Source organism: Pollachius pollachius (genome assembly GCF_949987615.1).
Source record: "Pollachius pollachius genome assembly, chromosome: 1".
NCBI lineage: Eukaryota > Metazoa > Chordata > Actinopteri > Gadiformes > Gadidae > Pollachius > Pollachius pollachius.
This window is the reverse complement of record NC_136934.1, coordinates 21046787-21072805: the sequence shown is the minus strand read 5'-3', so window position 1 is coordinate 21072805 and position 26019 is coordinate 21046787. Positions and strand designations below refer to the sequence as shown.

At 46.8% G+C, this 26019-nt stretch overlaps 1 protein-coding gene across 1 annotated transcript in view; it reads left to right on the top strand.

Annotated features, from left to right (window-relative positions):
- citb (citron rho-interacting serine/threonine kinase b) overlaps positions 1-26019 on the top strand; it is a gene marked incomplete at both ends in the record, with an annotated part of 47351 nt that overhangs the window by 12574 nt on the left and 8758 nt on the right. Inside the window, 16 exons of the mRNA XM_079730553.1 lie at positions 3085-3282; positions 4217-4270; positions 7165-7362; positions 10371-10564; positions 10962-11097; positions 11265-11369; positions 11684-11824; positions 16169-16291; positions 18066-18288; positions 20989-21135; positions 22330-22485; positions 23378-23561; positions 24098-24186; positions 24569-24673; positions 24952-25121; positions 25603-25644. Of these exons, the coding sequence (XP_079586679.1) occupies positions 3085-3282; positions 4217-4270; positions 7165-7362; positions 10371-10564; positions 10962-11097; positions 11265-11369; positions 11684-11824; positions 16169-16291; positions 18066-18288; positions 20989-21135; positions 22330-22485; positions 23378-23561; positions 24098-24186; positions 24569-24673; positions 24952-25121; positions 25603-25644 (2265 nt within the window). The remainder of the gene's footprint in view (positions 1-3084; positions 3283-4216; positions 4271-7164; positions 7363-10370; positions 10565-10961; positions 11098-11264; positions 11370-11683; positions 11825-16168; positions 16292-18065; positions 18289-20988; positions 21136-22329; positions 22486-23377; positions 23562-24097; positions 24187-24568; positions 24674-24951; positions 25122-25602; positions 25645-26019) is intronic.

The following is a 26019-nucleotide window of genomic DNA, read 5'->3' as shown; positions in this document are numbered from 1 at the left end:
CACACCCCCCTGTAGAATGAGCTCTAACACCCAGTTGTTGCGCTAAGCCCTCCCGAGTGTGGGCTGAACAAACACAGTCACATAGCCAGAGAGATAAACGCTGTTTGGAGAGAGCACGCCATTTGGCAGCGTCACAATAACACTCACATACATCCCTCGTAGTAGAGTGGAGGCAATGTCCCAAGTAGACCAGCTGACAGAGAGGAAGCCCTGAGCTTTTGTCCCAATTTATGGGGAAGCTCAAGAGGGACAGGTGACTTATCACCGCCACGTTGCCTCCGGTTCTTCTTCTTCTTCTGATCAGCCCTGCCTTCGCACACTCTGAGAAGGGACCACAGGGTATCTGAAAGGCAGGCAATGGCATTCGTAAGCCACACTCTTGAAGGCAAAGCAGGTAAACGTCCTGTGAGCTTTGAGATCAGGGACGTGGAGTATGCTTGCGATCCAAGGATGTGAACCAAAGTCCCGCTCTAACCCACTGGAGCAGTGCTCTGACAGTGAGCATTCTCAATTTCCTGGTTGCAACAGATTTTTTGGAGAATGCATGGATCCAGAATGGATCTCATCTTCTTTGACTTTTCGGGAACACCCCCTCGTCCAGGAGATGAGCCACCTCCGTTGCTAGAGCTCCAGCAGGATCGCTTCAGCTTTGTCTACCTCAGCTTCATGAAGGGTGGGGGACGATGCTTGAACTGAGTGGAATGTCCCAACCTCAGTCTTTTGTCCAGCCCCGTTGGTCAAACGCATAGCTCTGAACCACATGTGCCCTGAGAGAGGCGAATCAGATAGCTAAGCAGTCCTGTCTTGGAACAGGCTGCATTCCCTGGGGTCCTACCGCTGTCACGCCAGTTGACATCCAAGGGGCTCCTCCCAGGAAAGGGAGGGGATGGAGGGTCTGCAAGCAGAGAAAACACAGCAGCGTGGACCCTGCTACGAGCATTGCAGGTTAATTCGCCTTCTCCTTAAAGCCAGGGACAAGGAGCAAAAGTCGGGGTCTAGGGAACTGGCACATCGGGTTGTAAAGGTGATCCCAGGAAGCCAAACTCATGGGAACGCTGCAGAGAGGCTGGCAAAACCCGGGCTATACTATGCTGTTTAATCTCCGCCCCGTAGCCACTAGGCTAAAGAGGGGGATGGGCGAGGACACTTGATGACACTTAGATGATCACTTGCCAAAGCAAGTGATCATCTATGACGAGATCACCGCCATCCCCGCTGGCGTCCGGTTCGTCAGAAGCCACTGGTGACTCTGCGGTGTTGGCCAGGGGGTGAAGAACTATTGCCTGGAAAAATGGTTCTCTTAAGGCAAGGCAGGCCGGGCGGATAACAAAACCAAGAGTGAGGCACCAGCATTTTCCGGTCCCAGGCAACGGAAGCATGGAGCAGGACCGTCGCCTTATCCACCTCCGTTGTGACAGAAAAACCCTAAGAGGAGTCATTGGTCATTGATGGATCTGGGATGCCGCCATTGGACATTTAGGTGCTGGTAGATTTCTTATAAGTAGGCTGGTAAGCATTCATTGCTGATGGATAGGGAGGGTGCTCTTTGCGGCACTATAAACACAGTGTCGTTTGAAATGAGGGCAAGGCCCACGTTGATTGGTACATTGTGCAAATATCAGTGCATGCACAGGACAAGCCCATAAGCCTAAACAGAATAGCTTACCTGAAATAGAGCAGTGGATTGGATCACATAGAGGTATATAGATTGAGGACACACAACTACAATTATCTGCTTGATTAAGGAGGCTACTAACTCAACCAGACCTTATAATAGTTAGGCAGTACCCGCGGGTTAAGGTGTTTGACAGTAGGTTCAGCGGTTTTAGACTGGTTTTAAATTGCACAGGGTGATTGATCTAAGCTAGCTAGGAGCAATATTATCATGGTAGGTTTCAAATTCCCCCACTTATTTGTTTTTCGAACTGTCTCATTGGCACTTTAATAATAAACTACACCAAAAAAGAGCTTTTTGCCAGAGCTTTTAGTGGTTTTGGATAGATGTTGTTTCCGAGAATTGTTAGTGGGATTTTGGTAAAGCACAGATCAGGGACTTTTGACAGCAATATCCCTCTTCCACTGCAGCTGAAATTACAGATGCAGGGCACAAGCCTGAACAATGTCTGAAAACCAAACCAGACACTTGAAGACCTCAGCTTCTCCAGGACTGGTCAGGGCCCGATTCAACAACATCAGGGACAATGATGCTCCAAGCTCTCTCTTTTTTCAATGTAGAAAAAGCTGTATTTTCGTGGAAGCTATTTAAGTGCAGCATTAAACTGATAAAGTGGAGATAAGGATTAATGCAGTGGTGTTTTATACAGATCTCTCCAAGGCAGGTGAGTTAAACAGTGTGTGCCTCGTAGTTAACTGTCGAGGAGGTTTGAATGGGCCTTATAGACATTCCCTCCAGAGTAACGGCATTTAGACTCAAAGCAGCTCAGAAGCTGGTGTCTGACTGTGGACACTGAGAATGTTGGAGTGAAAACAGCAGGACTGCTGCTGAAAAGTGTTCGCTTCGGCAGCTGTGTCGGAACCACAAAGAACGTTGGCTAAAAACCGTACTCACTCTGAACGGTGGAGGATGAAGGCGAGATGAAAACGTTGATTTGCTCCGGACTCTTGGTTGAAAGGCTGCTGGCTGACCAGGTACAAGCCACTAGTTGAAGAACAGGCAGGCAACCTCTGGTGGAAGATTGTGCATGGCTACAGAGGGTCACGTGGCACACCTAGATCCACATGCTTGTCCACACAATGATGAAGTACATTTCAGGACCAGCTAAATGGACTAGCAAAAATAAGAAAAGTTGTAGACTAGACTAGAGGATCGAATGGATCCAGTTGGGTCCTGAAAGGACCGCTGGCGGCTTGCTAAAAAGTAGAGCATGCATATTACAAGCTTTTGGATAATATCAATGCTTTTCACCTAATTTAGTCCCTGGGGGGAGGGGTTTGCAAAAATCCGAAATAATTTTCTAAATCAAATTCAGAATTATTGATAAATGATTTAAAATTCTAAATTCTAAATAATCTCTCTCTCTCTCTCTCTCTCTCTCTCTCTCTCTCTCTCTCCACCACCACTAGATGGGCCTGGAGCACGAGGAGCAGAGGCTGGAGCTTAAGCAGCAGGTGTCTGAGCTGACCCTGTCGCTGCAGGAGCGCGAGTCCCAGCTCAGCGGGGTGCAGACGGCCCGGCGCTCGCTGGAGAGCCAGCTGAACCAAGCCAAGACGGAGCTGGAGGAGACCACCGCCGAGGCCGAGGAGGAGATCACCGTGCTGCGGGTGAGAGACGGGCTGCCCTCTCACACACGCACTGTCAGCCGGACATCCTCTGGGTCATACCCGGAGGGGTAGGATGTCCGGCTGACAGTCCGGCTGGCGGTGTGTGAACGCAAATGTCTGAATCGACCCCTCCGGAGTTAACCCGAGTAAGCCCCTAGTGTAAAGTCTGGAGAATCGGAGAGCCGGAGGATTCACACCGAGCGAGTGGACGTGGAGCCGACGTGTGGAAGACGTTTTAAATCGTGCGACTGCATGAAAACGGGAGCACGGAGTGGAGCTGCATCGTATTACTCTTCTCGCCTGAATTTTGCGTCCTACTCGACCCGGGCGCCACCCCTCACCTAAAGTATCCGGAGGATCTCCAGCATGTGTGAACACGTCTTATGTGGCTCATCTCCGACTGTGGGTTGCATGTGTGAAAGGGCTGATCTGATCATCTTTTCACCCGGTCCTCCGGAGATGATCCGGAGGTCATGTGTTAAAGGCCTAAGAGAGTGACCGAGATCTTGTGCATTGGTGGTTTGATACATCGCCATCTACTGGACGCTAACTTAGTGCACTTAACTTAGACAACACTGTTTACAACAGTGTTGTATTGCATGAGCATGGAGGATTTGGATCAATCAAATAGAAGCATGATGAGGTCTTCAGATGTCTGTTTCAGACAATGGGCCTGGTACAAAAGGCTGGTACCACGGTTCTCCTGATCAAACATCATGTCCATGGATATTAGAAACATATTTGATGTCTCCATATATGTACATATACATATTGGACATTTGAATGAAACCAAGCTATTATACTATTCATTAAAAGTAATGGATTGAAACTGCATATCAGTGGCAGCAGTGAATGTGTGGTGTTGTGACAGCTCCAATGAGGTGTTTTGCCGTGTATACAGTATCTGACGTTGACCTCTCCGTTATCTCCCCAGGCTCACCGGGACGAGATCCAGCGCAAGTTTGATGCCTTAAGAGACAGCTGCGCGGTACGACTCTACATTCTCTGCTATTACACATATTTTATCATTGTATAGCTACTCTGTTGAATAAAATAATAATACAATAAAAGAAAAAGAAAAAATAACAATGGAAATGAAGTCCATCATATATATACAGATGAATATATATTTATACATATATATGATGGACCTCAAGTCCATTGTTATTATGCATTTTTTGTACGCCAATCACATTTTTAATTACCTTGAAGGTACATATTCTTATTTGAGAAGGGTTATTTGATCAAGAGTGTAACACAGTGTTAAAATGCGTGTACATTAATTAGCCGTTAATTAGAATAAGTTAATGTAGTAATAAGCATTAACAAACATTTAATTAACAGTTAACTAATGTAGTAATCATTTACTAATTGTGTTCATGTTTAATAATGGTGTTCATGTTTAATAACGGTTGTGATGTTAGTCCCTAAAGAATACACTAAGTATTAATTTAAACACTATTTAATAAGGTAAGCCTTAACCCCTATGCTAATGCCATATAATAATGCTTATAACTGCATTCACTAATGTTAATCAAGGGTTCATGCACCCCTTGTAAAGTGTTATCCAAAAGAGAGACCCCAAGCTACAACTGTAATAATAACGGGAAAGCTCTGGGGAAATAAGGTTTTCAAGCGCCTCTAACAGCATACAGTTTGGTATAGCCATGAGTCCACTGTGGTTAATACATAATACCCTCTCTCTCTCTCTGACTCTCTCCTTCTGCCCTACATACGAGATCCACCCACTCACCGCCTGTTTAGATAACTTCCTCCAAAGCAGATTCTGGCTAGTGATCAGACACACACTGGAAAAGTATAAGGGCACAGGAGTAAACCCAAGTTGTTTCATTGGGGTCTTGTCTTCTATCAATGTGGGGGTGTTTCATCTGCATACATTCTTCTATAGAGTCGTTCTGGGACTATAGAAGGTGTACAGTGTGTCAGTGCAGTAGCTTTAACTATACACATAGAAATGAAACAATTCATAAGGTATATTCAGTTCTGAGTCCACAGTAAGGCTTTTCTACCTGAGTATATTTAACAAAGCGCTTGCTTCCATTTTGATGGAAGTGAACAATAGTTAAACGATGAATAGAGACATCAGCTTGTGTTCTCGGCTTCTCGCCCACCCTTGAGTGAAGTCTCAGGTGGATGTGGAGATGCACGGTGGGCCATACAGCATGAGACAATGGGATGACACGATGACAGCTCCTCCATGCCTCCAGATCCCTGGTGTGACATCCCCTCGCTGCCCGCTCTGAACGTTTCCTTCTCCTCGCCAGGCCTCTCAGACCCATCAAAGCCTATTAAGAGGAGATCCATCTCATCAACACCCTCAAACTGCTCCAGTGATTGCCATGAAGGCCGGTGAATCAGGGTTCAGAAGCACCCTTGACAGACACTTTAATCAGCCTCGCACTATCATTTATCGTCTCTCCCTATCTGTCTGACTCTCCCCCTATCTCTCTCTCCCTCTCTCTCTCTCTCTCCCTCTCTCTCTCTCTCTCTCCCCCGCTCACTCTCTCCTTCTCCCTCTCTGCCTCTCTGTCTCTCTCTCTCTCTCTCTTTCTCTCTTTCCCTCTCTCTCTCTCTCTCGCTCTCTCGCTCTCTCTTTCCCCCCCCCCCCCCCTCTCTCTCTCTCTCTCACTCTCTTTCTCTCTCTCTCTCTCGCTCTCTCTTGAGACTTGTGATTGATTGCATAATGCCGGCTAATATTCATAATGAAATTTGAGCATTTGGCGATTATTTATTTTCAAAGTAACTACAAATTAATTTTGTCAGGTCCCTCAAAGGAGCTGACATTTTGATTTATGGTTCATGAAAATAGGTTTTTCCACATTTCCCCAAGACATTACTATCCTGTCGGACCCCATGGGTCCTGGAAGCAAAAAGTAAGGCCCAAATACCATGGTTACCATGGAAATTAAATAAAGTGAGGATGTAGGATGTAGGGTGAGATACGGAAAATAAGGTGCAATATTAGTAATAAAAAACATAAAAACATGGTAAAGCATTAAACATTAACCTCAGGCACTGGGGTTTACCCTTCATACCAGCCTCAAAGAGATTGCTCCTCTAATTGGCTGAAATGAGATGCCAGATGATGACACGTTCAAAACAATCAGTGGCAGGTGATATCACCTGGTGCTCAGTATGTTAGGGTGTTCTACATGCAGTTCAACGAGTCATCACTCTTCACACTTCACATCGTCACAGCTTCTGGCTCCAATGACAAAGATATTCTAGGGTACAGCTGTACACTGCCGGTAAACCTCCCTGCCACCCTACCTCCCGACCCCTTCCCCCCTGTCCCATCCTGTCCAGAAGATCACAGACCCGGAGGCTGGAGGCTGACCATGCTCACCTCCCTCTCCCTCTCTCTCCCTCTCTCCCTCGCTCCCTCTCCACCACCCTGTCTCCCTCTCCCTCTCCCGTCCCCACCTGCCCAGGTGATCACAGACCTGGAGGACCAGCTGACCACGCAGACCTCTCTCTCTCTCCCTCCCTCCCTCTCTCCCTCTCTCTCCCCCCTCCCTCCCCCCACCTGCCCAGGTGATCACAGACCTGGAGGACCAGCTGACCACGCTGACCTCTCTCTCTCTCTCTCCCTCCCTCCCTCTCTCCCTCTCTCTCTCCCCCCTCCCTCCCCCCACCTGCCCAGGTGATCACAGACCTGGAGGACCAGCTGACCACGCTGACCTCTCTCTCTCTCTCTCCCTCCCTCCCTCTCTCCCTCTCTCTCTCCCCCCTCCCTCCCCCCACCTGCCCAGGTGATCACAGACCTGGAGGACCAGCTGACCACGCTGATCTCTCTCTCTCTCTCTCCCTCCCTCCCTCTCTCCCTCTCTCTCTCCCCCCTCCCTCCCCCCACCTGTCCAGGTGATCACAGACCTGGAGGACCAGCTGACCACGCTGACCCAGGAGAACGCCGAGCTGAACCGGCAGAATTTCTACCTGTCCAAGCAGCTGGACGAGGCCACGGAGGAGAACGAGGAGCGCCTGCAGCTGGGCGAGGACGTGGACCGGCTGCGGCGCGAGGTGGCCGACCGCGAGATGCACCTCAACAACCAGAAACTGGTGGGCCAGCAGCAAACTCCGTTTCCATGGGGATCTGTCTCATCATTCTCATTTTTCGATTTTCTTTAGATGAGAAATTCCACTAAAACAAAAAACTGTTACATACTAAACATCTATTACATATTATTAACGTCATTAAAGTTATTAAAGTGGCAATCTGGAAAACTTTCAGAGGTTTTCATTGTCAGTATAGCCTTTATATATCACCAAATAAGGCAACACGATGGAGATTGAGCCTATATAGGCCAATGAAAGCCCTTGCAGAATTAAAAGGGTTATCGTTGGCAACTTTCTCGCCATGCATTCAAATCCCAAATGGGGCAGTGAGTGGCGCGTTCTCCATCACGAAGCACTGGTACTTCCCCCAGTGAGGGTAGGGCAGAGCTCATGGAACTTAGCAGGACTTTTGTGTAGTGGCGAACAGTTTGTTTCGCCATTGGTGCCGCCAAAGAGATTGAAACGGAGATCTTAGAGATTGCCACTTAAAGTAATTGAGGAGTCATTAATACATTAAGTGTTGAAGACTTTAGGAGTAGGTGGAGACCAGGCATCGTGCTCAACGAGGCGTACAGGTCAACCCTGGGGATGAGGTAGCCAACTTTTCCAGGTGGCAGTTGGTCGTTCTATCCACCACCTCCTCAGAACTTTTCAAAACAAATAACATGAAATTGTATAATTAATAGAATGTATTTTTTATGTATTTGTGCCACAAAAGCATTACCTTTGTTTTTTAGGTAAGTAAGAGTGACATAATAATGTTCCAATAGAATAGCCCACAGTACGCCACAAGACTAAAAGACATCTTTAGTTTTAATAGCAAAACAAGGCACCAGTGTCTGTTCTTTAATAGTTAATAATATTAACATGGTGTTGATAATGGCTTTGGCATTGGCATTTCACAGCTGTCAAACTACCTCTTGCTTATGTAATTATATAATACGCAACCTTAACTTAAAATAAATGAACTGTATTGCGTATAATTCCGGTAGGACATAACCAATAGATTTATTAGCATATCATATTCAGCTATTACAACAAAACAATAAAACAAATATTATATTTATTTTCATAAACTGCTCCTCCCTTCATCTCCCCCTCTACCTCCACATGTGCTCAAACACACACACAGACTGACACACTGACACACGCACACACACACACACACATACACACACACACGCACACATGCAAAAGGAAAAACACACACACACACACACACACACAGACAAACACACATGTACACACACATACACACAAGCACACACATACAAGGAAACACATGCACAAGGATACACACACACACACACACACACGCACACATGCAAACACACATGTACACACACATACACACAAGCACACACATACAAGGAAACACATGCACAAGGATTCACACACACACACACACACACACACACACACACACACACACACACACACACACACACACACACACAGAAGACAGAGCTTGAGCACTGACAGTGTTGAGCATACATTAGGCGGCAGGAGGCTGTTGGAATATTTCACTGGTTAATCTGCACCGAGCTCTGCTCAGAGGCAGAGGAAGAGCAGAGGGGGAGAGGGGGAGAGGCTGTGTGATGTGCCTGCTGCCCAGGTGGGATGAAGGTATGTATGTGGGTGTTGAGCAGTGTCGTCTCCCTCTATCTCCCTCTATCTCTCTGTATCTCTGCCTCACTCCCCTTCTCACACACTCACCGTGTTTCTCCGTCCTGCCGGTTGTGTAACCCAGCAATGGTAGTCTTAGACGGTGAGGCCGGGGGGAAGGAGGGCAGGGGTGTGGGAGGGATCTGACAGGCTGCGTTGGTGTGATGTGTCATCCCCATCCCTCCCAGGAGTCGAGTCAGCACTGTGGACTATAGAGCCACGCCGCTGGATTTCAAACGCAGTGCCAGAAACACGCTCTATATTTGCCTGCTGTTATCGTTTAGGTCAGGCCAAAAACCTTACCGATGTTAAGATAAAGAAGGCTCCCTCGTGGATCGATATGATGTGGAACTGATTCCACAGCGCGGCTGGAGAATTACTTGTTTACGGGATAAACTGTTTTCGTTTCAGAGTTTTGCTATTTTACACAGAAGCACATGGTCCTGTGTTTAAGATCGTCAGGGCAGGATAGTGACGTGTTTGACACCAAGGCAAGCAAAAGAGACTGGGTTTGATCCCCAATGTCCGCCCATTTCATGTAGGCATCCTTGAGGAAGATGCCTAACCTCTTCCTGCTCCTTTTTCGATGTCTGAATTCACTATAGGGGGCTTTTGGATTAAAGTCAAATAACTCTATGGTCAATTATGTAAAGTGTATGCAAAGCACGTGTTCTTTTCTCATGAAGGGTACTTCAAAGAGGTCTGGAGTTCATTTACCTGCAACGGTTGAGTCAAATGTTTCATCCTGTTTCATCATTATCAACAGCATCATGGTCTGTGTCTGCAATGTCACCATGTTTGTAATCTACCAGTTGCGGATGGTAAATGGACTGCGTTTATACAGTGCATTACAATACTGCCTAGCATTCACCCATTCATACACACATTCACACACCGACGGTGGAATCCACCATGCAAGGCAACAGCCAGCTCGTCAGGAGCAGTTACGGTTAGGTGTCGAACTAGCAACCCCCCCGGTTACTAGTCAACCCGCTCTACCTCCTGAGCCTCTGCCACCCAACGGATGCCGGAATAAGAGGAGTTTTTTGGGTTGTAGCGTTTAAAAAAGATCCCCAGAACGCAGAGCAAGATTGCTGAAGTGAAAGCCGTGGCTGGTCACCCATGCCAACCAATAGTTGTTCTCCTCTTTGTATTAATCTATATGTGTGTGCGTATGTTTTTTTTTTTTCTGTCTGTCTGTCTTTGTATGTGTCTGTCTGTGTGTGTGTGTGTGTGTATCTCTGTGTGGGTTTGTCTGTGTGATTGCATGTGTGTGTGTGTGTGTGTCTGTGTCTGAGTGTGGATCTGTGCCTGTGTCTGTGTGTGTCTGTGTGTGCGTGGGGCAGAATGTGGAGACCCTGAAGACCACGTGCACCATGATGGAGGAGCAGGTGGTGGAGCTGGAGACCCTGAACGACGAGCTGATGGAGAAGGAGCGTCAGTGGGAGGCCTGGCGGGCCCAGCTGGAGGAGGAGAAGAGCCAGGCGGAGAGGAGGGCCAGGGACCTGCAGAGGCTGCTGGACACCGAGAAGCAGAACAGGTGAGACACACACAGTCATGCCCATTTGTGTTCACACAGAGACAGACAGACAGACAGACAGACAGACAGACAGACACACACACACACAAACGCAGACAGACAGACAGACAGACAGACAGACAGACACACACACACACACACAGAAGACACTCAAGACACACAGACACACATACACACACACACACACACACACACACACACACACACACACACACACACACACACGCACACACACGGAAGACACTCAAGACACACATACACACACACACACACACAAACACATACACACACATAGACACAGACAGACAGACAGACACACCCGCACACACATACACAGACACAGACACACACAGACAGACAGACTGACCATGCATGGTGTCTGTCTATGCTCCTGCAGGCTGCGGGCGGACCAGCGCAGCACTGAGTCCAGGCAAGCAGTGGAGCAGGCTGTCAAGGAGCACAACGAGGAGATCCTGGCCCTGCAGCAGGCCCTCAAAGACCAGAACCTCAAAGCGGAGAGCTTATCCGACACGGTGAGCCACATGAAACACCCAGAGTCTCCCATTCATCCACACATCAGTCACCCCCTGTTCTGTCCAACCGAAATCCACTTTATTCCTTTCTCTCTCTCTCTCTCCCCCCCCCCCATCCCCCCCTCCCATCCTCCCTTGCCTCCCCCCCTCCCCGGGCTGTATTCCAGCTGAACGACCTGGAGAAGAAACATGCCATGCTGGAGATGAACGCTCGCAGTCTGCAGCAGAAGCTGGAGAGTGAGCGGGACGTGAAACAAAGGCTGGTGGACGAGGTGATTCATTCCTCCATTTCTAGCTCTATTAGCACAATGCTAACGCCAAACACTAGGTCATGACCTCAACTATGAGTTAAGAGTCTATGCTATGTCGGTCTAGGTATTTACATGAACCCTAGTTATATAACATGTTGTTTCTGGAATGAATCTTTATCATAATTGATGGGAAAATGAAGTTGAATGAAATTATGAAATTTATCATCAAACTTATCATTTTTGCGGCAGTACAGCGACCTTGTATTGGGGGTAGTGAGGGTGATGCCAGCGATGTGTTCCATTATGTTTGTGTGTTCTGGGATGTGTCCCCACAGCAAGCCAAGCTGCAGCAGCAGATGGACGCCCAGAAGACCCACATCTTCAGGCTGACCCAGGGGCTGCAGGAGGCCCTGGAGCAGACCGACCTGCTGAAGACCGAGAGGACCGACCTAGAGTACCAGCTGGAGAACATCCAGGTAATGCTGGGTGCACACACACACACACACACACACACACACACACACACACACACACGCATGCACGCAAACACACACATGCACACACACACACACGCACGCAGGCACAAACACACACACACACATACACGCAGGCACTCACACACACTCACACACGCAGGCATGCACACAAACACACGCATGCAAGCACGCACAGACAGACAAGAGTATGCAAGCATACACACAGACACAGACACACACAGACACACACACACATACACACACAGATACACAAACATGCAAGCATGCACACACACACACACACACACACAGACACACAAAGACAAAACACACACACGCATGTAAGAATAAACACACACACACACACACACACAGACGCACATGCAAGCAAGCACACAAATGCACACACATACGCGCACACACACACACACACACACACACAACAATGAACAGATTCCCAGCCCTGATATGATACACTTTTAAAATCCTTTAACCCAGAAGAATATTTATAATAAAGCATTTCTTTGCAGAAACAAAATTTTCCGGTGGTTGCTTTTGATATGAAAAATTGTTTCTGGGCAAAAATGCACAGCCTTTATCAACACGTATTTATTGCAAACATTTCCATCCAACATTCCCCTATCCTTTGAATCCTCGCCAACTTACAGTTCCCTTCCTTAAAGGCATAATATTTAACATTTACACATTAAAATAACTAAAAACAGCATGACTTTTTGTTGAATTGTGTATTAATATTATCCATTGTTGTTTTCAAACATTGTCTAACCCAGAGAAAGCTTTATTCACAGTCACATATTCCCTTTTCCCCTTAACAGATGGAAACACACAGAAACAGTAACCCAGTAGAGACCTGATGCATGCTGATATATTCCCAGAGCCATCTAGCATACTATGACCCTCTGGCACTGCCACTGGCCCTGATTGTGGCTCAAGTGGCTCATGCCACTTGTTAAATCATGCAGAAATCATGCGGAAATCGTGTGTTTCACACACATAGACACGATCTACAGTATTCCGTGACTATATTCCTAAAAATGGTAAGATCGTCAAATCCTCGTGGAGCTGCACGCAACACATTGATTGGCTCGGTCTCTGTCGCCAACACGCTGACAGTGGTCAGTCGGCTCACAGTCGTCTATGAGCCCCTCCCCCGAGCTACTCTGAGTCAAACACGGTCACAAGTGGGAGGGAGGATTGTTATTGGCTTTTACCTGCAGAGAAGTGGCCAAACTCATTATTAGAATCAATCCAGAGGTCACGGATCATTATGTGGGATGCCAGGAATACCGAAGGACTAATCTATTACACCGTATAAATCTCAACGAGCACTCATGGGTTCATTTTAATGTCACTTCTTGTTCAGTGAAAAAAGTTCTGCCAAAGTTTCCACCAATGTACCAACAAATAGAAAGTCAGTTTAACCTGTATTGCAGTACAGCCCATGTTAAGTCAGTTTAACCTGTATTATATACAGTCTATGTTAAGTCAGTTTAACCTTTGTTAGATACAGCCTATGTGCGGTAGAGCCACACCAGAGCACTTCTCTACCTGCTCTTAACTGTTTTAGAGCTGGTGATATAGATACTTCTAAACAGCTATTGTAATCCATTTGGAACATTTTGAAACGCGAGCCATCTAGGGTTTAATTGCATTTCCTACAGGCTAATGTTTGGTGACGGGTACTTTGTAATTTGACTATCGTGTAGAAATATTGACCAAACGATGGCTCTATAGAGAGGAGCCCAACTATCCCCTGGGCAAGTATACACACTTCTTAACCCTATTAACGTAACACCAGACAGCAATTTTTTTTAAATTGCTGTCTGGTGTTACGTCACTCTGAGGGATGCACATGGACAGATTTTGTAGTGACACAGTCTAGGCCTATAACCTATTAGTGAAAGAAAAACACCAAGCTCATTGATTTAACGAGGCAGGGTTATTTGAAACAATTAATAACGTTATCATGTGTGAGAGGTCATTCCTCCTCCTGAGCGTGCTTCCTATTTATGTCTAGTGTACCCCTACTGTCCACAAGCACCTCCCCTCCCCATATGGATATGGAGAATTGTTGCCACGTCCCAGTGGTGGTGGTGTCATATATATGAAACAGGGCATTCAAATATACTACAATGATCAATTAGGAGGCTGAAGCCCTAAAGGAAGGGATACAATAGGTGACTGAGGCGAGGACATTAACAAGTAAGCTATAGACCTGGGATCTCTTTTATAAATATATATTATATCAAAGAGGGTCTCAAAGGACGCATACGATTATCAACTGGGGGGCTCCAGCCGTACAGGAAAGGTTCACACAGCATCATCAAATGCTCCATTTAAACGCAATGACAACAAGCCGTTGCTAGAAATGAATCTAAATTAGTTGAAAAGAGATATAATCTTGTCGATTAGACCTTCAACCAGGATGTATCTTGGGATTACTCTGTGAAAATTGTGGGTCTCTGGAAAAAAGCCAGCCATAACCCTAACCCTAACCCTAACCCTATCCCAAAACCTCAGACCCCACCCCTCCCTGCCCTCGGGGTCAGAGAGGATCAAGTTTCGGTGTGGGGGTCCCAGTTAGGCCCTAGAATAAGGTAGTCAAGTTTCAGGGCGGTAGGACCTTCCTATCTCAAAAACTGTCTTTCAACCAAATTCTGATCCACTATCTTGCAGGCAACACTTCTGAGAGGCTTTGTCCAAAAAACAGTCAATTTTGGAAAACTTTTTTTCTGTAAGGGCTACAACTCAGAACATTTTGGCATCTCTAGCTATCTTGAAAAGGGGGGAAAAGGGGTGTGACCTCCAACAGTAAGGTAAATGTGCATAAGAAAGGTTAGTTTCTGGTCACCATTTTGGGTAGGATGAGGCTGTAAATTTGAGCCGTAAATATATATGGTCATTTCACGGATCCCTGTGAGACCAGGTTGACTCGGTCGTTGAAACGGGGATCTATGTGTGTGCCACGGAATATGAGTGCATTAACTTGCATTGGAGCAAATTCCGTTGGCAAACCACGGACAATTTAAGTGATTCCGTGAGGCCAACATGGATTTTGATTTAACCGCCCGTGGTCGACTTAATCGTTGATACGGGATCTGTGTCTGTGCCACGGAATATGAGTGTCATTAACTTGCATTGGAGCAAATTCCGTTGGCATATCACAGACAATTTAAGTGATTCCTGGAAGCCACCACGGATTTTGAGTTAAGCGCCCCATGGTCGACTCGGCCGTTGAGACGGGGATCTGTGTGTGTGCCACGGAATATGAGTGTCACTAACTTGCATTGGAGCAAAATCCGTGGCCATATCACGGAAATTGGCGCGTTTCCCCTCGAGGATTCCACGGATTTTGAGTTAAGCGTCTGTGGTCATTTCACGGAGTCCTGTGAGACCAGCTTGCAGGAATCACACAAGTCTTTAGTTCCTTGCATCACATCGCTATTATTCAGAGTGGGAAAATCTGTTGAATATCCAATATCTTTCCCTGAAAAACAAGAACGATTTCAACCTCTCCATTAGCTTCTATCACTACACTCTAGTTCTTACGGTAATGTTATGAAATTACAACAACGTTCAATATGCTCATAAAGAATTTTTTTGTATGATTGTTTGAACATGGATAACAGCACTGGGCTACCCCACATAACATTATCTACAGCTGTATCGTCCGTGAATCATCATGTTCGTCCGTGAACATGATTTCTGCCTGAGTCACATCAGGTAGCTTTTCACCGGCAATGGTGGTGAAGGCCACATCTTCCCTATGGCTTCTACTATGTTTCGTTTGAGCCACCGCTAGATGCAGTAATGCTATTACATTATATTATATTATATTATATTATATTATATTATATTATATTATATTATATTATATTATATTATATTATATTATATTATCCTATTATACCTTTCACCTTTAAAATAATAAATGTTTAAAGGTGCAAGTACCCCATAGACTGCCAACCCTTAAGAGTTTAAAGGGTTGGCACTCTATGGGGTACTTGTTGCAATGTTACAACAGAAACCCACATATACACACACACAAAAAAACAACAACACAAACCACACACAAACTATACTGTACATTCACAAACACATACAAAGCCTTCTCTTTTGCTGGAGTACCTTTTTGTGTTTTGTGTTGTGTGTGTGTGTCTCTCTCTCTCTCTCTCTCCCTCTCTCTCTCTCTCTCCATCTCTCTCTCTGTCTCTCTCTCTCTCTCTCTCTCGCTGTCTCTCTCTCTCCTCTGTATCGATAAGTGTGTGTGAGGTGAAGGTTCATGGGGAGACGGTATTAACTGCCATAGTGATATTCACTTAGATCCACCTGCAGGCCGTGTTCTCCCATGAGAAGGTGAAGATGGAGGGCACCATCACGCAGCAGACCAAGCTCATCGACTTCCTGCAGTCCCGCGTGGATCACGGCGGCTCCAAGAAGAAGAAGGTCAGCATGGAGGGACCGAAGGTTAAATGTTAAAGGTTACAGGTTAAACAGGAAACCTGTAGTTTTGCGATGATTCGTCTGCTATGGTCGCTGTGTTAATCAGGGTAGGCTTGAAAATACATGTTTTTCACATCACTCTAGATCAGCATTACTCATTGCGCGGCTCGCAAGCCACATGCGGCTCGCCAAGCCTCTATTTGCGGCTCGCATGGCGGTAAAAATATACAGTGATATGATCATGCAGTGAATACAGATATTTAAAAAAACAATACAAACAATTATTTAAAAAATAAATCAACAGCGGCATTAAAAGGTGGAAATATAGCCTTGTCTAGAAAATATTTTTAAACTTGCTCGGCTCTACGCTGACAGCGGGGTTGCCAGATTGGCGGTTTTCCTGCATAACAAGAGAGAATGTGCTCTTTCGATGGACTTATTCTTATTAACTTATTCTTCAATAGCTTCCATGTTATGTGACCCAGTGTCTCCACATTATTCCAGAAAATAGCACACAGTCACACAAGTCTTAATTTTCCTCTCAAAGTGCACCAGATTGATGCATTCCAGGTTTAAAGGTACCAAATTTTCTTCCGGGGGAGCATGCCCCCGGACCCCACTAAGGACCGGGTTCCCTCCACAGTTTCACAAAATTCTGTGGGAAACACTGCTTCAGGGAGGACATATTATTAAGCAGGCATACTTATTTATGACTGGATTTATAGCTTTTGATACTTTGCGGTAAAAATGGCTCTCCTGTTGACGTCGTCCTGTCATTGCGGCTCTCCTGAAAAAAATAGTGAATACCACTGCTCTAGATAATTAAATTAATAGGTTGTGGTTTAATAGTTTTTGATAGTGTTTCTAGATGGTTCTATGAAACCACAATTGACTGTCGCTAAGCTCCGCCCTTAGAATGCAGATGAGCCAATGACATTCCAGCCGGAATCGGCTCGGACAACTCCATTGAAAACAACAGGGAGGAGGCATAATATAACAATTTAGTGGTGGATTTATGTTGTTTGTGTAAAAATAAAAACATGGTCAAAAGATGTGCTTGGGGTACATGTAACACTGACAGTCGGTATCCCGAGAGGCTGCAGAATGGGGTATATTTCATCATTTTTCCCAAGCCACAACGGGACAAGAAAAAGTGTGTAATGTGGATCAGACTGTGCGGCAGGCCAGAATAACAACTGAATCTAAGCTTGTTACCTTCTGTATGTAATTTAAAGTTTTGAATATACCCCTCCATAGCGTAATGTAGTCCCTTTCGATTGAACCAGGAAGAAATTAAATCCTTTTTTCGCCCAAAACTTCTCCAAAACCTGCTTTGATAGACAGTCAGCTGACATTTTTCCATATGTTTTTGTTATCGAGTCTGGTTTGTTTGTCCAAGTTCGTCATGGTAATGGGGGGGGGGGGGGGGGGGGGGGCGTGAATTAGTGAGAGGTCAATTTATTTACCTGTTCTCCAAAGAATGGTATTGAATGGTATGAAAGTGGATACAAATTGTATATTTCATATATTTTTTGTTCATTGCATTAAGTGTGCACATGTATGTATGTGTGTGTGTGTGTGTGTGTTTGTGTGTGTATGTGTATACGTGGGTATGTGTGTGTGTGTGTGTATGTGTATGCATGTGCGTGTGTGTCTGTGTCTATGGGTCTGTGTGCGTGCGCGCGAGTGTCTGTGTGTGTGTGTGTGTGTGTGTGTGTGTTTGTGTGTGTGTGTGTGTGTGTGCGTGCATGTGCGTTTGTGTGTGAGTCTGTCTCAGGGTCTGTTTGGCGGGCGTCGTCGTGAGGACCTCCTGGCTGCCATGGCGGCCCAGTCCCAGTCCCAGGTGGGGGGCCCGGTGCCCAGCGGGCCCCCCACCCAGCCGGTGCCCCTCCAGTACAGCGACATCAAGATGGCCCTGGAGAAGGAACGCTCGCGCTCCTCCGACCTGGAGGACGCCATGCAGAAGATGAGGGCGGAGCTACGCTCACTCAGGGAGGAAGGTGAGGCCGCCGGCCGCTGAGACCTCTGTACCGTAGCTATGGTAGTCTGTACTGCAGCTATGGCAGTCTGTACCGTAGCTATGGTAGTCTGTACCGTAACTATGGTAGTCTGTACCGTAGCTATGGTAGTCTGTACCGTAGCTATGGTAGTCTGTACCGTAGCTATGGTAGTCTGTACCGTAGCTATTGATAGCTGATAATATTTGTGCAGAAGTGAGGGTCACCAGATTAGAGGCCATTTGGATCATCATTTGTCAGAGGCATAATATATAACATTTTAGCATTAAAAACGAAAAACAATTAGACCTAGGTTATAATTCTGGTTGCGTTGTGTACTTACATCACATTATTTCCTCCAATGGTCACACCCAAAGAAATCTGTAGTTGTATTCAAGGTAACGTCCCATTAAGATTGGTCTCATGTCAATGGCAACATATGCCCTTTAACCCCTAACTTTCAGTTGAAACACACAACATGGTAATCTAGTAGAAACCAATCCATTTATTGTAACAGCAAGCTAGCCTACTACGATTCACTCCATTTATTAAAAAAAAAAATCTTTCCGAGAGAACAATGCCATTTGCGATCGTGTTACCCATACATGGAAGAAAAGAGCCCGCCCCCACTCCACTTGGGCTAAGGGGACATCAGCCCTGATTGCTGTTCGGGGGGGTAGACTTAACGGAGCAAATTTGTGGGAATTTAGACTGATGAAAATACAATAACTTGGGCGTTATTGTGTATGAAACGCATCGCCACGCATGAAGAGTAAGGCTAGAGTTCTGAACCGCTTGATTCTTCATTATTCGTTCATTCCTTTAACTATGTAAGCCTTATTATAAAGGTTAACCCATTTGTGCCGGCTGCTGCGCGGCGCAACATTGTATCTAGTAGATACAATGTTGCGCCGCGCAGCAGCCGGCACAAATGGGTTAATAGGGTTTAATAGAAGAGTCCTCAAAAGCTTGATTCTTTATTATTGGTTCATTCCTATTACTATATAAGCCTAAAGGGTAATGAAGGTTTAGATAGAAGCTAAGCGCTTAGTTTCACGATATTCTCTTTCAAAACAGACTAATCCTCATTAGTTCAGATTAGTCTTGGTCTAGAGACTGGATCTTGGACAATATTTCACATATTTCAATATTAACTCGACATTCAACACCTTTTGTCACAATATATAGGACGTTTGGCACACGGAAATATGTGTAAAACATTGTCTAATGTTTAAAAAAGACTAATCTGAAATAAATTTGCTTTCAATGAGCTATTATTAGGAAGTAGAATAGGGGGAACATTGAACGTCAAACAACATTCTTCATCGCGGATCATGGTGATTGTCGCCGTCCGTCTGAAACTACCCAGACATGTGGCAGGTGGCCGTTTGACAGAACCGAGGTCCACTGGGTCGTGTAAACAGACAACAACGGGCAGGTGGGGGGTTAAAAACTAACTATTGAATAAAGTAGGTTTTGTTTAATATGCCGAGGGCAAAGGGGAGGTAAAAATCCAACTAAAGGTCTTCCCGGACCAGGGTAGGTTTACTTTTGAGGGCCTCAGGGGTGCAATGGCGGCTGGGTACTAGTGATGTGAAGTTCTGATATTTTTTCAGATTCAGACCTTTGGATCTCAATCCTTCAAAATAAACAGATCTTTGAGTTGGATCGTTCATTTGCGAATGCAGAAATTGGAGAACGAAAGAACGAGGTGAAGAATCCAATCACAGATATAGATTGTACGTACCGGATAATACAAGTAATGCGCATTGGCAAATCCAAGAACGAACCTACAAAATGAGCGATCCACCCGCAGATACCAATCGTACGTACCGGATCGCACAAAAGATTCTTTCAAAAAGAAAAATTATTATTAAAAAAAAAAAACGTCCATCACTACTTGGTATAGACGACAAGGGGAAAAGGGGTGAGACACGGCAGGAAGCAGACACAACATGCCGCTTTTCTACAGTGTCTCTTCAAAGTATTTCTTTGAGCTCGGGTTCCTCTTCAGGTCCACTGGCTGCTTACCGTTATGTAGCCACCATCCTTGCCCGAGGGGGAAGGCACAGCCTGCCTTTGTAGCTGGCACACTGGCTGGTGGCCTCATGGCCGGGAGGGGCTCACCATGGCCAATCAGACCGCAGTTGCACCGGGTAATAGTGATTGTCAATAACCTCTCTCAGCGTGTGTCTGTGAGCAAAAGGCTGTTTTCCTTGGTTTTTATCCCCTTTTTCCCTGTGGAGTGTCTGGGGGCAGCGATTCCCTCCACAATACATGAAATGTCTCTGAAACAAATCCATCAGATATGACCGTAGGCTATGATATAAAACTAATAGGCTACGATGTGTGTGTTTGTGTTGTGTTTTTAACAGACAAGCTGTTAAAAACACCTTCAAGCAGCCCGCTTGTCATGGAAATGAAAATCAACGTGTTGTGAAAAAAACGCCACAAAACATTATTGTTTGGCTTCTCTATGATTACTTTGTAATAAAAAAATACAAAAACATTAAGCAGCCTTATCGTCGAGGTCACAACAAAGATGTGCATGTTTCCCTCACAGCAAAAAACTGTGAATGAGCGTGTTCAACACAGACAGGTCACCACAGGGTGTCACTAACGCCCGACATGACGACAAGTCCCCCGAGCTCAAGGCCCACTGACCAATCAGACGCCGCCTCCCCCCCCCCCCCGTCTGCGCAGCGCTGCAGTACAAGGCCCTGGAGCACGGCGGCCCAGCGGCCCCGCCCTCCTCCCGCCACATGGTGATGTCCCCTGAGCACCAGCCGGGCCCAAGCAGCATGGCCCCCGTCAGCTCCGCCCGCCGCAAGGAGACGGCCACGCCTGAGGGTGAGGGGCGTGACAGGGTGTGTGTGTGTGTGTGTGTGTGTGTGGGGGGGGGGGGGGCGCACACACACACACACACACACACACACAATTGAGAAAATGCCCACCCAGCCGCGGGTCGGCTGTAAGACTCTCACCATCTCTCTCTCTCACTCACTCTCACCTCTCTCTCTTTCGCGCGACTTTCAGAAAGAAGGAAGGTCACGTTTGAAAGTAAGTCTAAGTCCGAACCGCTGGTGCTTTGGTCCGCTATTCGTCCACCTATCCTCTCTTATGCACCTCATCTGTGGCCGTTTTTGAAAAGGAAAGGCCAGATTTTAAAAGCTCTGCACTCAAATGCAACAGCAGACACAATGCCAGAGACGGCTGTGGTCCAGTGCAGCGCCTTGTTTTCAGTGCAGACTTAAGAAATCTGAAGCGGGGGCTTTGTTTTCTTTAATACCAGTTTACTATGAACGCCAACTCTCCAAACCCCAGCAAAAACCACACACCTTCAACCCCCCCATCACACACTAACATCTGTGTGTATGTGCCAAACTCTAACTACTCTTTATACCGACCAAATGGTTGCATGAGTCATGCCTTAAAACGTAGCATCCAGTCAAAACTCTTCACCTTAAGTGGTTTACATTTGAAAAGTGAGATCAAAAAGTTTCATGGTGTGAAAGTCATTTCAAGGTGGACAGATAGGAATCTCACGAGTTGCTTTGCTACAGTAAAGTCTGAAATGTTCCTACTAGCTAAAATTACACTTATCCCGTTTTCAAATCGATACATGCAGAAGCCTGAGCTTTTCCTTTCTCGGTAAGACAGTACTAATTATTGGTATCTAATTATTAATATTTCATAATGTTCCTTCACCCAGGCATTCATAGCTTGAGTGCCTTTGACTGGATAGTACCTTTTATGTGCCTCCGCAGCAACATTCTTTATTTCTTTATTTACGACGATATGTTTTTGCTTTTGCCTCTTCCTGATCATCTGAATCGATCCTCCTTTTTTACGAGCCTGAATTCATAACTGATCCACCATTTGTCATCGACAATTTCCGGAATGACATCCCTTCGAGACTTACCCGTTTCTGACCCCTTTCCGGAGCGCATCCAAATGACCCGTCACCGGTTCCTCCCTGACCTCTGACCTCTGACCCCCCACCCCTCCCCCCCCTTCCCCCAATCCTACCCCGCATCTATTCAGAGTACAGCCGTCGCATGAAGGACAGCCAGCGCGACCGGGAGCGGGGCCACCACGCCACGCCCCACCACTTCTCCGTGGGGCTCAACATGCGGGCCGCCAAGTGCACCGTGTGCCTGGACACCGTGCACTTTGGCCGCCAGGCCGCCACCTGCCTGGGTGAGCTTTGTCTTCTGATTGGTGGAGGTCAAACATTGTCTGTATGTGTGATGCATGTGTGTGTGGGGGAGACTCCATGTCCACCACATGTCGTTAGCCTCATAGCACAATTGCCTCAGTCTTATCTTGGCCAAATTGTGATGTTTAACCGAACTATACCCTCCTAAAGCTGCTGATTCACTGTGCCTGATTGGCTGTATCCTAGGCTGATCAGAGTGCCTTTAACATTCCATAATCACTATCTGCCTAAGTCATCTATTTGACCTAGGAATTGTTGACGCTAAATACAAGATGAACCTTAAAATGTAACGATATTTAAAAATGCCATAAACCATGCCCTTTTGTACAAAAGCCAAATCAATATGTTTGACATTTCCTTTCTAAAATGAATGGATGAAGCCAAGTAAACACACGATGTGATCCCGACGTCATATTACTGACCTACAAATCCATTACTCTCCAGTACTCTCTTAAAGGGCCCCTATTATACCACCTGGTGTGAGTGTGATTAGCCATTACAAGACATTTTAAATCTGCCCTTCCCTGTGCCTTAGTGACATCACAAGTGGGAGTTTCCACCCAGATGTAAGCTGGATAGATCGGTCTACCAGCCTTACCAGTGGATTGTAGCAAATGTTGCTGATCTATCCAGCATACATCTATGTGGACACTTCCACTTATGATGACATTAAAACACAGGAAAAGGCCCATTTTCAAATGGTTTGTAATGGCTAATCAAATTCACACCTGGTGCTATAATTGGGGCCACCTGCTGTTCTAATAGTGGCCCGTTAAGAGTTAGTTAACAAAATCCTTCCATTCCATATGTGAGGCGAAAGAAGTAAAACCGATGTGTGCCATCTTTCTCCCATCGCTCTCATCGCTCTCCCAGAATGCCACGCCCTCTGCCATCCCAAGTGCTCCCCGTGCCTGGCGGCCACATGCGGCCTGCCCACGGACTGCGCCATGCACCTGTCTGACGGCCTGGGCCGGGACAAGGGCAGCTCCCCCGGGCAGCTGCAGGGCAAAGAGGCCGGGGGACACGTGCACCTGGAGGGCTGGATGAAGCAGCCCAGGTGGGTCGGCCGGGGGAGACCCAGAAAGGAGGGGCTTGATACGCCAGTGACCGCCGCTGGTTTGAATGCAAAGCCTGGGCCTGGGTTAAGCATGCCCCGTGGTGGAGTTTCTTTGAAGTTTATTGACAACGCAACTCAGAATAAACTTAAAGAGTTTATTATGAAAAGGGTGTAAAATATATGTAGTCTCTGCAGACAGAGGCCACGAAACACGACAAGCATACCAAGGTTGAAGCGCTTTAGTGAGCCCAGAACACTGTTTTTATGGGGGGCACACTCCAGTGTTAGAGCAGGGAAACGTCCTTGAGGGCCCAACTGCAGATGCGGTTTTTGCCAATTTCTGTTATTTCGTTATTATATTTTGATATTGCAGCATGTGTCTTTCTTTTTTAACCGATGACACGTAGCTGAAGTGAGCTTTGATTCATTGGACTGACTCAATACCTTTCACTATGATGTCCTCCCGAGCGGCCAGTTGGTCGCTGGGTCGTGGTGCTCTGGGCCGGGGGACTGACGTCTCCTGCGTGTGTTTCCAGGAGCGGGAAGCGGGGGCAGGGCTGGGAGAAGAAGTTCTCCATCCTGGACGGCACCAAAGTATCCGTGTACGAGGTGGAACCCAGAGAAGGTGGCCCTAACTCCGCTCCCCCTTAAACACCCACACACCAGCGTTATTCCTCTACAGACTAACAGCCAAATACTATTTAAAACTGCATGTGTGTGTGTGTTTGTGTGTGTGTGTGCGTATGATTTCCTGTGTATGTGTTTGTGTCTGTGATTTCCTGTGTATATGTTTGTGTCTGTGTGTGTTTTGTGTATGTGTGTGTGTGAGTGTGTGTTTTGGGTGTGTGTGTGCGTGTGTGTATTTTTGTGTGCTTGTGTGTGTGGTTTTCGTGTGTGTGTTTGTGTCTGTGTGTGTGTGTCTGTGTGTGTGTGTGTGTGTGTGTGTGTGTATGTCTGTGTGTGTGTGTGTTTCTATGTCTGTGCATTTTGTAATGTCTGTGTTTCAGAGCCGGTTAAGCCCCTGGAGGAGTTTGAGCTGTGCCCCTCTGACGGGGAGGTGATGGTGCACGGGGCTGTAGGGGCCTCCGAGCTGCCAAACATCGGCAAGTCAGGTAAATACACTAATGAACTACAAGTCACCTTCAGGGCTCTAATACACTGATGAATTATAAATCACCTTCTGGGCTCTAATACACTAATGAACTACAAGTCTCCTTCAGGGCTCCAATACACTAATTAACTACAAGTCAACCACAGCTGTTATACATTAATGAACTCCAAGTCAGGCTCACAGCTCCGTAGTAACACTATCTGTGATAACACTCTGACCCCCCCCTCGGCCCCTCGCCCCTGGCCCCTGGTCGCTGGTCCGTGTTCCCGTGTGCCCCAGATGTTCCCTACGTGCTGAAGCTGGAGTCTTTCTCCCACTCCCCGTGCTGGATGGGTCAGAGCCTGTACTTCATGGCCCCCAGCTTCCCGGAGAAGCAGCGCTGGGTGGCGGTGCTGGAGTCGGTGGTGGCGGCGGGCCGCAGCTCCAGGGAGAAAGCGGAGGCCGACGCAGTGAGTGTCTCTGTGGGGGCGTCGGGGGCGGGACCGGCAGGGCCATATGGGGCGTGCTTACCCAATCATAATGGAATGGTTCAACTGTGTCTGTGTGTGTGTGTGTGTGTGTGTGTGTGTGTGTGTGTGTGTGTGTGTGTGTGTGAATGTGTGTGTGTGTGTGTGCGTGTGACAGGTTTATTATCTTTGGGAGAGAATAAAAATAAATTGTTGGTTTATGTGTTTGATTGTCACTTTCCAGTGATCAGTGTATTGAATGTAGTAATCATGCTTTTTGGGTAGTCCCCCCCTCCAGCCCCCTCCCCCCGTCCCCCCACTTTCACTTATAAATGTTCTGTTAATTGTCTGTCTCCCTCTCTCTCTCTCTCTCCCTCCCTCTCTCTCCCATCACGTCGTCACGCTGTGTGTCGCTGGGTGGGCATGTTCTGTTGGTTTGCTCTGTTCTGCCCATGTCCATCTGGGGGGTCCATCCCACTCATAGGCTGTGGTGTCCAGGAGACTAAGAGCTCTGACTCCCCTCCAGGTAAAGACACACAGAGAGAGACCTGCACACACCACCGCCACACACACACACACACACGCACGCACACACACACACACACACATACACAAACATACACAAACAGGAGCGCCCACGCACACACACACACACAAACACAGACGCCCATGCACGCTATGAATGTTAATTAGTACGTCTCCCCCAGCGTTAGTGTGGTGCATGTTTCAGTTTGCTCGCCTCACCTGCTGTGGCCACCATGACCTTTCACCCTGCTCCCCCCTCTCCTATCTTAACTCATTTTAATTACACCTTGCTGCCTCTGTACCGCTGTTTGGCGTGTTGATTCTCTGAAGTTGACACGGAGACGGAGGGTGACTTTGAGGTGGTTTGATTTCTATG